This window comes from Festucalex cinctus, chromosome 9, assembly GCF_051991245.1.
Source record: "Festucalex cinctus isolate MCC-2025b chromosome 9, RoL_Fcin_1.0, whole genome shotgun sequence".
Classification (NCBI taxonomy): domain Eukaryota; kingdom Metazoa; phylum Chordata; class Actinopteri; order Syngnathiformes; family Syngnathidae; genus Festucalex; species Festucalex cinctus.
The window spans coordinates 20,053,989-20,065,417 of NC_135419.1; the positions used below are offsets into that span (position 1 = coordinate 20,053,989).

At 38.9% G+C, this 11,429-nt stretch overlaps 1 protein-coding gene across 1 annotated transcript; it reads left to right on the plus strand.

The window, feature by feature from the left end:
* Positions 1–1,602: 1,602 nt before the first annotated feature.
* On the plus strand, positions 1,603–10,767 carry LOC144026329 (uncharacterized). The gene is made up of 5 exons (XM_077532936.1): positions 1,603–1,759; positions 3,820–4,425; positions 5,582–5,703; positions 6,946–7,001; positions 8,995–10,767. Exons 2-5 carry the CDS (start codon positions 3,835–3,837, stop codon positions 9,336–9,338), a joined length of 1,113 nt encoding a protein of 370 aa, XP_077389062.1. The 5' UTR covers positions 1,603–1,759; positions 3,820–3,834; the 3' UTR covers positions 9,339–10,767.
* Positions 10,768–11,429: the final 662 nt, after the last annotated feature.

Below are 11,429 nucleotides of genomic sequence, written 5' to 3' on the forward strand. Positions count from 1 at the left end.
AATAAGGTTGAGTTGAGATATGTCGATAATATAGAGAAACGACATATGGGTGCAATGAAAAACAAGCAAAATATCAAACCAAAAGGAAAGTAAAGTGTTTTTTCATTAGAACTTAGTGACAGTCATCAACAAACTTGGCAATAAAAAAAGAGAATTCAACTTACATTGTACTGCAACTGTGCTTTAGTGATAAATAATTTTATGCTCCAAAGTTTGTGTGTATGTGTGACTGCGTGGGTCTGTTAACCGCATACTGTGTATTGCTACAATTCGTCCGTGCTGTGTGGCTTGACTAATCAAAACAAAAGTTTGCCACTCACTTGTAAACGTTGTTTAGTGGACCAATGGACGCAGGATTCTCAGCGATGTCAACTGTGTCATCCTGGATCGAGGTTTGGCATTTATTTGGTGGTCATTGTGTTAGCACCGGCCGGCGAAAGCGCACTACTATCTAACCCGGAAGTAAATTTGGCTAATGCACGTCTCCAGAGCGTGTGTCTCCACCCCACCACACCCCGCACTCCCAATCCCGATTGTCATTGGCTAGCCGTAGTTGTCAATCAAAGCTACATCTGAAAGGAGGTATGTGGTTGGCTGGCCATGCTTTACTTGAAACAGAAGGCGCAAGTTTACGTGACTGACAAAGGATTAAAAAATAAATAAAATAAAATAAACCTCCTCTCCCTGTCGCCCCTTTTGCTCACGAGCGCCCCTAGCATTTGCCTAATCCGCCTAATGGCAGGAGCGCCACTGCTTGCATATGTTTGTACAATTACAGCAAAGTAGGAAATACGTTGATAGTGATTATATCTAATGGTGAATTGTGATTACCTCAATATGTGCACTTGTGCAGTGTAACAAACTGTTGCTATGCATAACATTTATGCTGAATAGTTCTGCAAGTTGAAATAATTTATGCTGCATTCGAGGATGGTCGGAAGTCGGACTTTTACGAGTTTCAAACCAGGAAGTGTGTACGGGAACGGCCCCTTGAACTCGTAAATTCCACATGTGAAGTCGGAAAATAAAAAGGGCCCCGACTTCACCGACGGACTACAAGTGACGTTACTCTACAATGGTGACACCGTTGGAAATCAGACCGTGAATGGTAAAACACAATTTAGTATAAAAGTATAGTATACTATAAAACTAGATAGCTTTCTGAATTCATATCATATCAAAATTGAGAAGGCAACTTTGCTGGAAGTCAAAATGAGTTTTGAGGACCAAAAATAAAACAATTTATCACTATCCGCCATTTTGGTTGTTTACTTTCACCTCGAACGCTTTCAAGTCGGAACTGGAAAAAAAAAACAAAAAAAAAACTCGGATATCTCCGACTTCCGACTATCCTCAAATGCAGCATACGACTTTCAAATAATGAAATGTAAATATATCCAAAGCCAGTCACTAGTATCAAGTTGTTCAACTAGTGAGAACAAAGAGTAACTTGTGCAGTGTGCACGCGGGCTGACCCGAAGCCGGCTGGGCTAGCAAAGACGACCGTTTGGATCATGTTCCTTCCTGTCTTTTGTGACACTGAGGCGGTTGTCATCGGGAGCGCGCACGCCCGGCATCCGAGGGAGGGCGCGCGCCGGCTGCAAAGCGTCCTTTTCGGTCCCCATGGCAACCGACACCACAAGTCGTCGCGTCGCACATTGAAGCCGCCAGAGGGAAAGCGAGACACACAGGTGTCCCCGTTCCAAGTTTCTGGTCTCCCAAATAACCTTGAAAAGACGAAACTTGACGGGACGCTCGGGTGAGTCACACGTTTAATTGATTTATTTATTTTTTTATTATTCGCGCACATCAAAGTTAACAATTAGGAGCGAGTGGCATCACCTGAAGGGGCGCCTTCAAAATGTGAACTACACATAGAATACGACTGAAACTTTAGATCGCGGCGCCATTTGAACTGCTTTGTGGCTTGAAGGCGCTCACGCGAACAGGCCCGCACCTGCAGCATGTTGCGTTACCTGCCTGCACTAGTGCCAGGAGCGCACGATGGACTTTGAACGTTCGAGTGGATGCACATCAGACTCGAAGCAAATGGATAGCTAACCGATGCGTGTTCTTGAGACAAAGCCACAATTTTTTTTACAGGCGAGACATGAAAGCCATGAAGGGGCCTAAATCTCACCTAAATGTAACTTTTAGAAAGAGTTGTTTTCAACGTTGAGGTTCTAACACTAAAAATGTTCAACTTGGCCTTCCTGTATTTGATAAAGATGAGTTTGACCAACTCATTTATGCCGTGGTGGATTTATTGATGCACAATTCTGCTTTCACAAGGTGGATCACAGTCAGTATAGTATCATTGGAGGATGCCTCAATCAAAATATACAAATTGATGAACTGCAATCAAATCTAACCAATTAATGAACATTATATTTGGGTGACGTAAATGTCAGCAATTCATCTGGATTCTTATTTTTATTACAGAAAAGTAGCTAGTTTTCTTCAGATTTTGATTATGATGATTTTGGACTTTGATCATTTTGAATATTCATATTGGATCATAATTGCTTTCATTTTGATCCTCAGTTCTGTAGTTTGCATCCTGGCCTATTTGGTGCCCTGAAAGAGAGAAACAGACTGAGATTAAATGAGGGGGGGAGGTGTCAAAGGCCAAGCCCAAGCAGCCATCAATTCTATCAATATTTAATATAGTTACTTACGACTTGCTTTCTGAGACTTTTAATAATCTCGTAACTCACTTTGTTGACCCAGTGTTGCCCTGAGGAGTCAGTAAAAGTACTAAGTAGTGCTTATTTCGTCAATACATATTTTTCACTGGACTAAAACTAGACTAAAACCATCATTAATAAACAATAAGTGGGACTAAATCAGTATGCATTTTCGTCGACTAATGAAGACGAGCTGAAAATGCCCTTCACTTCATAAAAATTGGACGAAAATGTTATTTGTAAAATCTTGTCTGTTAACCTGTCACTGTTTTCATCAAAAAGTTGAGAGAATTTTTTATTTTTTTTTAAAATGTGAAATAGTTTTAGATCCAAAATTTTCAACATAATCTGCTGACCAAAAAAAAAAAAAAAAAAAAAAAAAAATATATATATATATATATATATATACAGGGGTTAAATGATGGTCCTGACTAAAACTATGGACTAAAAAAAATAAAAATTTGTTGACTAAAACTAGACAAATACAATTACGTTTTCTTGGACTAAAATAGGGCGGCGCGGTGGGTTAATGGTTAGCACGTCCGCCTCCCAGTACTGAGGACTGGGGTTTGAGTCCGGGCTCCGGCCTTCCTGGGTGGAGTTTGCATGTTCTCCCCGTGCCCGCGTGGGTCTTCTCCGGGTATTCTGTTCTCCTCCCACATTCCAAAGAAATGCATGGCAGGTTAATTAGGCGCTCCGAATTGTCCCAAGGTGTGCTTGTGTGTGGTTGGTTGTTCATCTCTGTGTGCCCTGTGATTGGCTGGCAACCAGTTGTGATAGGCTCTGGCACCCTCCGCGACCCTTGTGAGGAACAGGCGTTTCAGAAAATGGATGGATGGATGGATGGATGGATGGATGGATGGATGGATGGATGGATGGATGGATGGATGGACTAAAAATTGACTAAATAAAAACGGGATGAGGTTGACTAACTAATAATCAAAACTAAAAAGCATGTTTGAAATAGGACTAAAACTGAGACTAAATTTCAAAATGGCAGTGAAAATAAAATTCACACTAGTACTGACAACATGAATGGACCGCCCCCCCCCCCCAGGATTCACCAAACATGATAAAAATGGACTTCGCCCATTACTTGATGTCATCTTTTTTTTTTTTCTTTCCCTTGCAGAATTTAACGTAAACGATGGAGAATTTCTGCTACACATTAGCCCCGTTGTCCCCGTGTCACGCCGCCGCTTTCGGGGGCCCCTTCTCGCCCTCATGTCACATGACCTCCCTCCCCCTCTCGCCCATCTCCTTCCCTCCGTCGCCGACAACGGCAGAGTCTCTCCCATCTTCCTCCTCGTCCTCCTCCTCCTCTTCCTCCTGCTCTCCGTTTTCCAACTGCACGGCATCCCGGCACCCGGAGGCTCCCCCGAACACGTGGGACCACGAGGACGACCTGACGTGCCTCAGTTGGCTGCACCAGCGGGGAAACCTTCTCCCGCTCCAGCCGTTCCCCAAAGCTCCGCCCCCACCTCCTCCTCCTCCTCAGCCCCGAGGCGAGTACGGGCGGGATCCCGCCTCCGCCAAGCCGCCGTACTCCTTCAGCAGCCTGATTTTCATGGCCATCGAGGAGTCGGCAGACAAGAGGCTACCGGTGAAGGACATCTACGGCTGGATCGTCAACAAGTTCCCGTACTACAGGACGGCCAGCGCGGGATGGAGGAACTCGGTCAGGCACAATCTGTCCTTGAGCAAAAGCTTCTGCCGCTTGGAGAGGGACAAAAGTCAGGTGGGCGTGTCTACGGTCACAACCACTTCCTGCACACAGAAGGCATCCACTGACCTGTACATATGAGTGGATAGCCGATATCCCATACACGCCAGTGCAAGCCGTTGAAGTCACAGGGCGGCCGTCGTGTTACTCCCACCTCGCGAGCAGACTACGGTATACCGGTATACGTACAGATGAGACCATATACAGCTCGTAGGTAATTAGTATAATACCGGAGGCGGGGTGGAGGGTTGTGCCGGGGTGGTCACTATTTTTTTTAACGAATTTAAAATAATAATAACAAATAAGTGGACGGTATGTGCTGTTTTAAAGACCCCCTTTTTCTTTTATAGCTCAGTTCCTTATATCTCAATATTAGATTTAGCGGAGGCATCTTTTGTTGAATTACAGTTATAATTCTTGAATAAAAAACATATACAAGTTTATTAATCCTATACTAAACACCATTAAGCATATCATTTATATGTATTTAATGCAAGTTCTCCAATTTGGATACTGTAAATGTATAGGATCGTATGCCAAGAAAGGTCTCTTGGGAGGAGCAATATGGCGGCCTCGCGACCTCAAAAGTCTTGGCCGATCCGCTATCCCGTCATATATATAGATCAGTGTGTAATTCATGCCATCACTGTTGCACATAATCTTTTTCCATCAAAATGAAAGGAAGTAATTTTATTGACCTATAATTTCAAAAATAAATATCAGTATGGGATAAGAGATATTTCAGGAAAAAACGCTTAAAAAGCTACTTTGAAAATATAAGGTAGATAGATTAAAAATAAGAACTTTGTCACATCAGTTACGGAGTACCACAAGGCTCAATACTTGGACCCAAACTGTTTATATATACTTTTTTTTTCTTTTCTTTTTTTAAGTGGATTGATATCAGTAGACTGTCACTCAATCCTAAAAATACAAATTTCATGTTGTTTAACCACAGAATGAAGAATGATGTTTAATTACCAGAACATAGTGGCAATTAAAAAAAAACAAAAAAAAGAAAAGAAAATTGTTGTTCGGAATCAAGACGAACAAATAAAAAAATAAAAAAAATAAAAAAAATTTTTTTTTACCCATTCCGGAGACCCTAATCACAAGTGAATAATTATAACATAATCCATAATTCCAACATAACCTGTCTTGTTTCGTGCAGTCAGCGGGGAAAGGATCTCTGTGGCGTGTGAATCCAGAGCATCGGGCGTCGCTGCTGGAAGTTCTTCGCAAGACGCACGCCTACCACAGCAACAGCAGCAGCCTCATCAGCAAGCCAGCCCTGTAAGACCAATCACACTTATTTCATAGTTTCCATTTCATCATGACATATAGCCCACTTTTACTCCCAAGTCATCTGTCGGAGAACTGAGAAAGTGAGGGGGCTAATAACTCCATTTGTGTCAGTTTTCATCAAAATGGCCTGAAAGGAAGAAAAAATGGATAAGAAAAGCAAAAAATTAAGTGCAATAGTGGGCTAGGTCCAAACAGCCGTCAAGTGAAAATTCATTCATAAATTAAATATAATTTAATTAAATATTAACTTACACAAACATGCAGATGTACTGACACCAAAGCTAAAATACTAGTAACTTTCTGGGATTTTTTTATTTTTATTTTTGCCGGATGAGAAGCAAACCTTGATTGTGATTAGTATTTGTAGAAAGTGTGAATTGCAGGCTCCCTCTAGTGGTAAATGGGGGAAAAACAAAAGTTCAAACTACATGATGTCGGTGTCTCAAAACTTTTTTTTTTTTGAATGCAGTAAAATATATTTGTTGAGTACAATTGAGTTATTTTAAACTTAAACAGTACATTTATTTTTTTAGTTGTTGGATTTTTAGACATTTATTTATGTCAACATTCTCAAGTATACATTTTTTAACTCATTCACTGCCTTTGACAAGAATACTTGTCAATTGTATTTTTTAGAGCGGTGCTAAATGGGGGCGAATCTGAGCATGCTCCACTGTAAATATCAAACTTGGAAACAACTTTACTGATGCCCAACCACCGGTAGATGACATCATAGCCCCATTTTATAGGAAATAAACACAGTTTCAGAGTCCATGGGAGAAATGGCTGTATTTTGGCAAACCTACATTTTTCTGCTGTCAATTATAAAAGAACGGGACGGGACAAAAAGTAGGGAGTCTATTCTGTTATTTGGTAGATTCGGTTTATATATAATTATTGAATGGAATATCACGTGAGTATTGGAAATGTAAAAATTTTCTATAATGACTGGCAGTGAATGAGTTAAAAATATAATTGCTGTTTTAAAGTTATCTAACTATTCATTATATTACATTGACTTACAATGATATTAAATATACAGTACTTTAAATATTTTTTTTTGATTTAAAGATTTTGTGATCCACTGAAGGTTTTCTCCACTTTATAGTGGAAAAAATATGACTTTTTTTTGTTAAAAAATAAATAAATAATAATTAAACAAATATTTAACTATAATGTGTCTCCATTGTTGGGAGTTTAGGCTGATGTGTTTTTGAATTTAAATTCCAGGTTGGAAGGCGTTGACTACGGCGTATCTGTAATGTGCGACTCCATGGAAATGTCAGGTTAGTACATGGCTTAATTAAGAAAGAATAACCATTTATTTTAGCAATATTTGTTACATTTTCAAAGGAAAAACAGGTACCAAGCCAACATTTCATTTCATTCCTCCAGCTCAAACATCAATGATACACTTTTATTAAGCTTATTAATAAATAATGTGTTCTGAGTATTATTTTTTGATATCATCAATGTCGGCTGTAACGAGTTTTGCTCTGACCGGCCAATCAGAAGACTGAAAAGCGATGATGTCATCACGTGGCGACCAATGAATGATATTCGCGTAGTCGCAGTTTAAATGTGGCTTGTAAATGTAGTTACGCGCTTCTGATAATGTTCTGGCCTCATTGTTAATGAATCAACTTGAACCTTTCAGCATTTGAGCCTATATAGGATTTTTTTTTCTCAGCCGCGTTACAGCGCTCGCTGTCACTTTTACTGCCGCCACCTTTTCAGACTCTCGCCGACGTTCTCAGCGTGACGCATTGTTCCCTGTGTTTGCCTCCTGTCGTCATGGCGACGACCTTCTCTTTCCCTGGTAACGCGCCAACAAGCCCTCCTTAAATGAATGTGAGCCGCTGTTGACGTGGCCTCCATATGTGGCCAGCGAGAGTTTGTTTAAAATTTTTCTCTGTGAAATGTGACTCTTGTGCTCGGGTTTAGTGATCAGAATCATCAGGTGGCGTGCAAAATGACTCATTTCGCTTAATTGAGACGGAAATGGTTTCTTTTGGTGATTAGTTTTTTTTTTTTTCTTGTTTTTTTTTTCTTTTGGTGATTAGTTATTTGATGAAAATGTGGTCTAAAAAGCCCCCGTGGAAGAGGAAAGTAGCAATTTGTCGCCATCTTGTGGCGTGTTTGTGCTAAAGAACTGCAGTGAACCCCACATAATCGTCGTTCGGCATTTGGATTTTAACTCGCCTAATTGATTTATTTATTTATTTTAAGAACGAGTGTAGTTCAGTATTCCGAAATTCACACTTAGGATTTTTTTTTTTTTTTTTTTTTGCAAGCCTGTCCTCGGTTATTTGGGTATGGCGGTATGACTGACAAAATTCAAAATAAATAAATGACTAAATCAATAAATAATGACTAAAAATGGATTAAAAAAAAATAAAATAAAATATATATATATATATATATATAATTCGAAAATTATATATATAAAAAATAAATAAATATAAAAGGAAATAAAAAGAGCTATATATATTTATTTTTTTAATTGTATATTTTTTATATCCGTTTTTATTTTCACTTTTAGTAATTTATTTATTTATTTAAATATTTATATAGTCATTTATTTATTTATTTATTTAGTCATTTATTTATGTATTTATTTATTTATTTAGACATTTATTTCTTTTGAATTTTGGCAGTTTGGCTCCTCCATATTTGGGGGGGGGGGGGGGGTGTAATGCACCATGTTATTTTGATGCTTATGTTGGTTTAAAAGGAAACATAAGTTGAATGTTTCATTTAGACAAAAGTACAGTAGTGCTTTGCAAATGTGGCGTTTTGGTGTCACGCAACAATGTTGAAGTGAGTTGAGAGGTTTCATTTCCACAAAAGTAGTGCTTTGCTGCCCATCTTAAAGCAATTTGGTGTCAAGAAACTTTTTTTTTTTAAGTTGAGGGGGTTTGTTAAGACAAAACTAGTGCTTTGCTGTTATCTTGTTGTCAAGGAACAATGTTGAAGTGAGTTGAGGCCAGGGGGTTCATTTTGACAAAGGTAGTGCTTTGTTGCCATCTTAAAGGTATCTGGTGTAAAGGAACTATGTTGAAGTAAGTTGAGAAGTTTCATTTAGACAAAACTAGTGCTTTACTGCATTCTTAATAGTGTCATTGAACTATGTTGAAATGAGTTGAAAGGTTTCATTTGAACAAAAGTAGTGCTTTGCTTCTATCTTGCAGCGTCTTGTGTCCATGTTCAAGTGGGTTGAGGAATTTCATTTGGACAAAAGTAGACTCGTTCCTTGCTACCGTTTTTGTCCGGTTGCAGATTGCCTCCCGCACACCCTCATGCTGCCGGCCCCGTCGCCCGACATCCCCGGCCGGGATAACCCGGCGCTGTGCGAGCACCCAGACTTCCCCTTGACGCCGGAGCGCGAGGAGCTGGTGTTCGTGGAGCCAGCGGCAGACGACCTGGCGGGCGACCTGGACAAGGACCCGCTGGACGACAGCGGCTACATCGAGCTGCACTACTACCAGTCCCCCGAGTACCAGTACCTGGTCCTGCCCGACGACACCCAGCTGGACCTGGAGACGGTGGAGATCCTGCAGCTGGACGCTGAGGCGCAGGAGGCGGCCGGATCACTACTGGACTTGGCGGGCAGCGGATATTAACTTATTGACTCCCAACCATTTTCAGTGAAGAAACACCCTTTTGACTGATATTGCAAGGCCCACAGATTATTGTGTTCCATTGTTATAAAAACATGGAACCTACAAAAAGAAAGATTAGAGTCTCTTCTTTCATCAGGAAAAAAAAAGTATATTTGTATCTGTTTCCATTTTGCAGCCATTGGCATTAGAATATAGCTAAGTTTCATCATTATTCACAAATCTGTTTAAAACAGTGGGGAAGAGAGGTTGTTTTAATATGACCCTGGCTGATCTCTTATACTCTGCTGCCACCTGCTGGCTGTGTTTTTAATAACTAACATTGCTTTAAGCCACCTCTTCATGTCCGAAGCTGATATGAAGCTCTAGCATAAAAAACAAACAAAAACAAAACAGAAAAACATGTAAACACGTTTTTGGGAGTGAATGGCAAAGTATCAAAAACGTTTTTGGGCTTGAATGAGTTAACAATCTTTCTTGTCATCTTAAAGATTGCAAACTTGGACGTTTTTTTTGTTTTTTGTTTTTTTTGCGTCAAGCGCTTGCTCAGACGTACAACAAAAGTTTTGGGACCGCTGTTAACCGGTGTTTCCCAGGCTTGATTAGCACTCGAATAGTGCTGATGACAAAACAAGCCTAATAGTTTCAATCCTGCAAAATGACAAAAAATGGAGTCCGCGCACTCAAGTTGTTGGTGGCTCACTTCTTAATACTAGTATTCCAAAATTGTCCAACTAGTGAGGACGAACAACATACTGAACCACGAGAAGAATTGATCAAAATTCTTGATTGTGAGGCTACTAGTGCAGGACACATGCCTACTAGTTGGGCCAAGTAGTTTGTCTAGAATGAAATATACTAATAAAGTTGAATTGCGTACTAGTAGGTCAAAAGTGGCACAAGGAGTGGAAAAGTGCCACTGTCATTTTACTAGTACACTACTAGTTGTATCTAGTATTGCGAGCAAGGTCTAGTTTCATACTAGCAGCCCAAAATTAGTACTAGTTGTGGGAAAACATTACTAGTAACTTGTAAGACATAGGGCCCTATTTTCGTGCCCCGTACAAGTCTAACTGTAAGCATGGATGAAACAACTAGGGTACACTAGTAGGATGACTGTGGCTTACTAGTATTTTTTATTAAACCACTACTGCCTTCAACTATCACTTGACATTTCTGCACACTAGTAGTACGACTTGGGCGTGATAGTCACAAGCATACTAGTAGAATGAGTGCATACTACTAGTGAGGCAAAACAACTGGTCCCTAGTAAGTGAAATGCAGATGTTAAGTAGTGGAATTTTATTTTTGTCACGAGTAGCACTGCCATTTTGACAATTTATGCTTTCAGGGTCCACACGATCGTATCATGTCAAATCTATTTTGCTTACATTTTTTTTAATCTAACAAATAAAAATATGCCATTCTGTTATTGACTGGATTATTATTATTATTATTATTATTATTATTATTATTATTATTATTATTATTATTATTATTATTATTATTATTATTATTATTATAAATTAACTGTTACTTATGTAAACAGAATTTGTAATTTAGATAATTTCCTGCTCATCATTCAGCTTTTCTGGTGACTTTTCTTGCTGTGTTGATATGAAATATAACTATAATTCTAAGCTTAAAAAAAAATAATTATGTACCCCCTGAACATGAGGTAAATTTACTTTTATTTACATTTTTTTTCTGTTTTAAAGCAGTGCATATTCTTAACATTCATTTACAAGTGCCACATAAAAACGGTGAAGTTATACATAATAATAGATATTGTATTAAATAACTCAAGAAAAAATGAAAGTACAAAACTAATTACTGGCCTTTTTATTTTTTTATTTTTTTTATTTTTTTTATTACCCTTTTTCATTTTATGTAAATACAGTCACCCAAAGAGAGCATACAGTATTTGGAATTTGGGAGTTATGTTGTAAGTGGTTTATAGAATTAAAAAAATAATAATCATTTTGCTCAAACATTTTCGGACCAAATAGCAAAAATAAAAATAAACCTTAATAATCACACATTTCTATTTTCTTCCATCACGTTTTTTAATTTTATTTTAGAATGGCTATCTTT

What these genes read in the sequence shown, in the direction of transcription:
- LOC144026329 (XM_077532936.1), top strand. Translation starts at nt 3,835, where the DNA reads ATGGAGAATTTCTGCTACACATTAGCCCCGTTGTCCCCGTGTCACGCC. An exon ending in CTCATCAGCAAGCCAGCCCT is followed by an intron (nt 5,704 to 6,945) that starts GTAAGACCAATC and finishes TTTAAATTCCAG; the next exon opens with GTTGGAAGGCGTTGACTACG. An exon ending in CGACTCCATGGAAATGTCAG is followed by an intron (nt 7,002 to 8,994) that starts GTTAGTACATGG and finishes GTCCGGTTGCAG; the next exon opens with ATTGCCTCCCGCACACCCTC.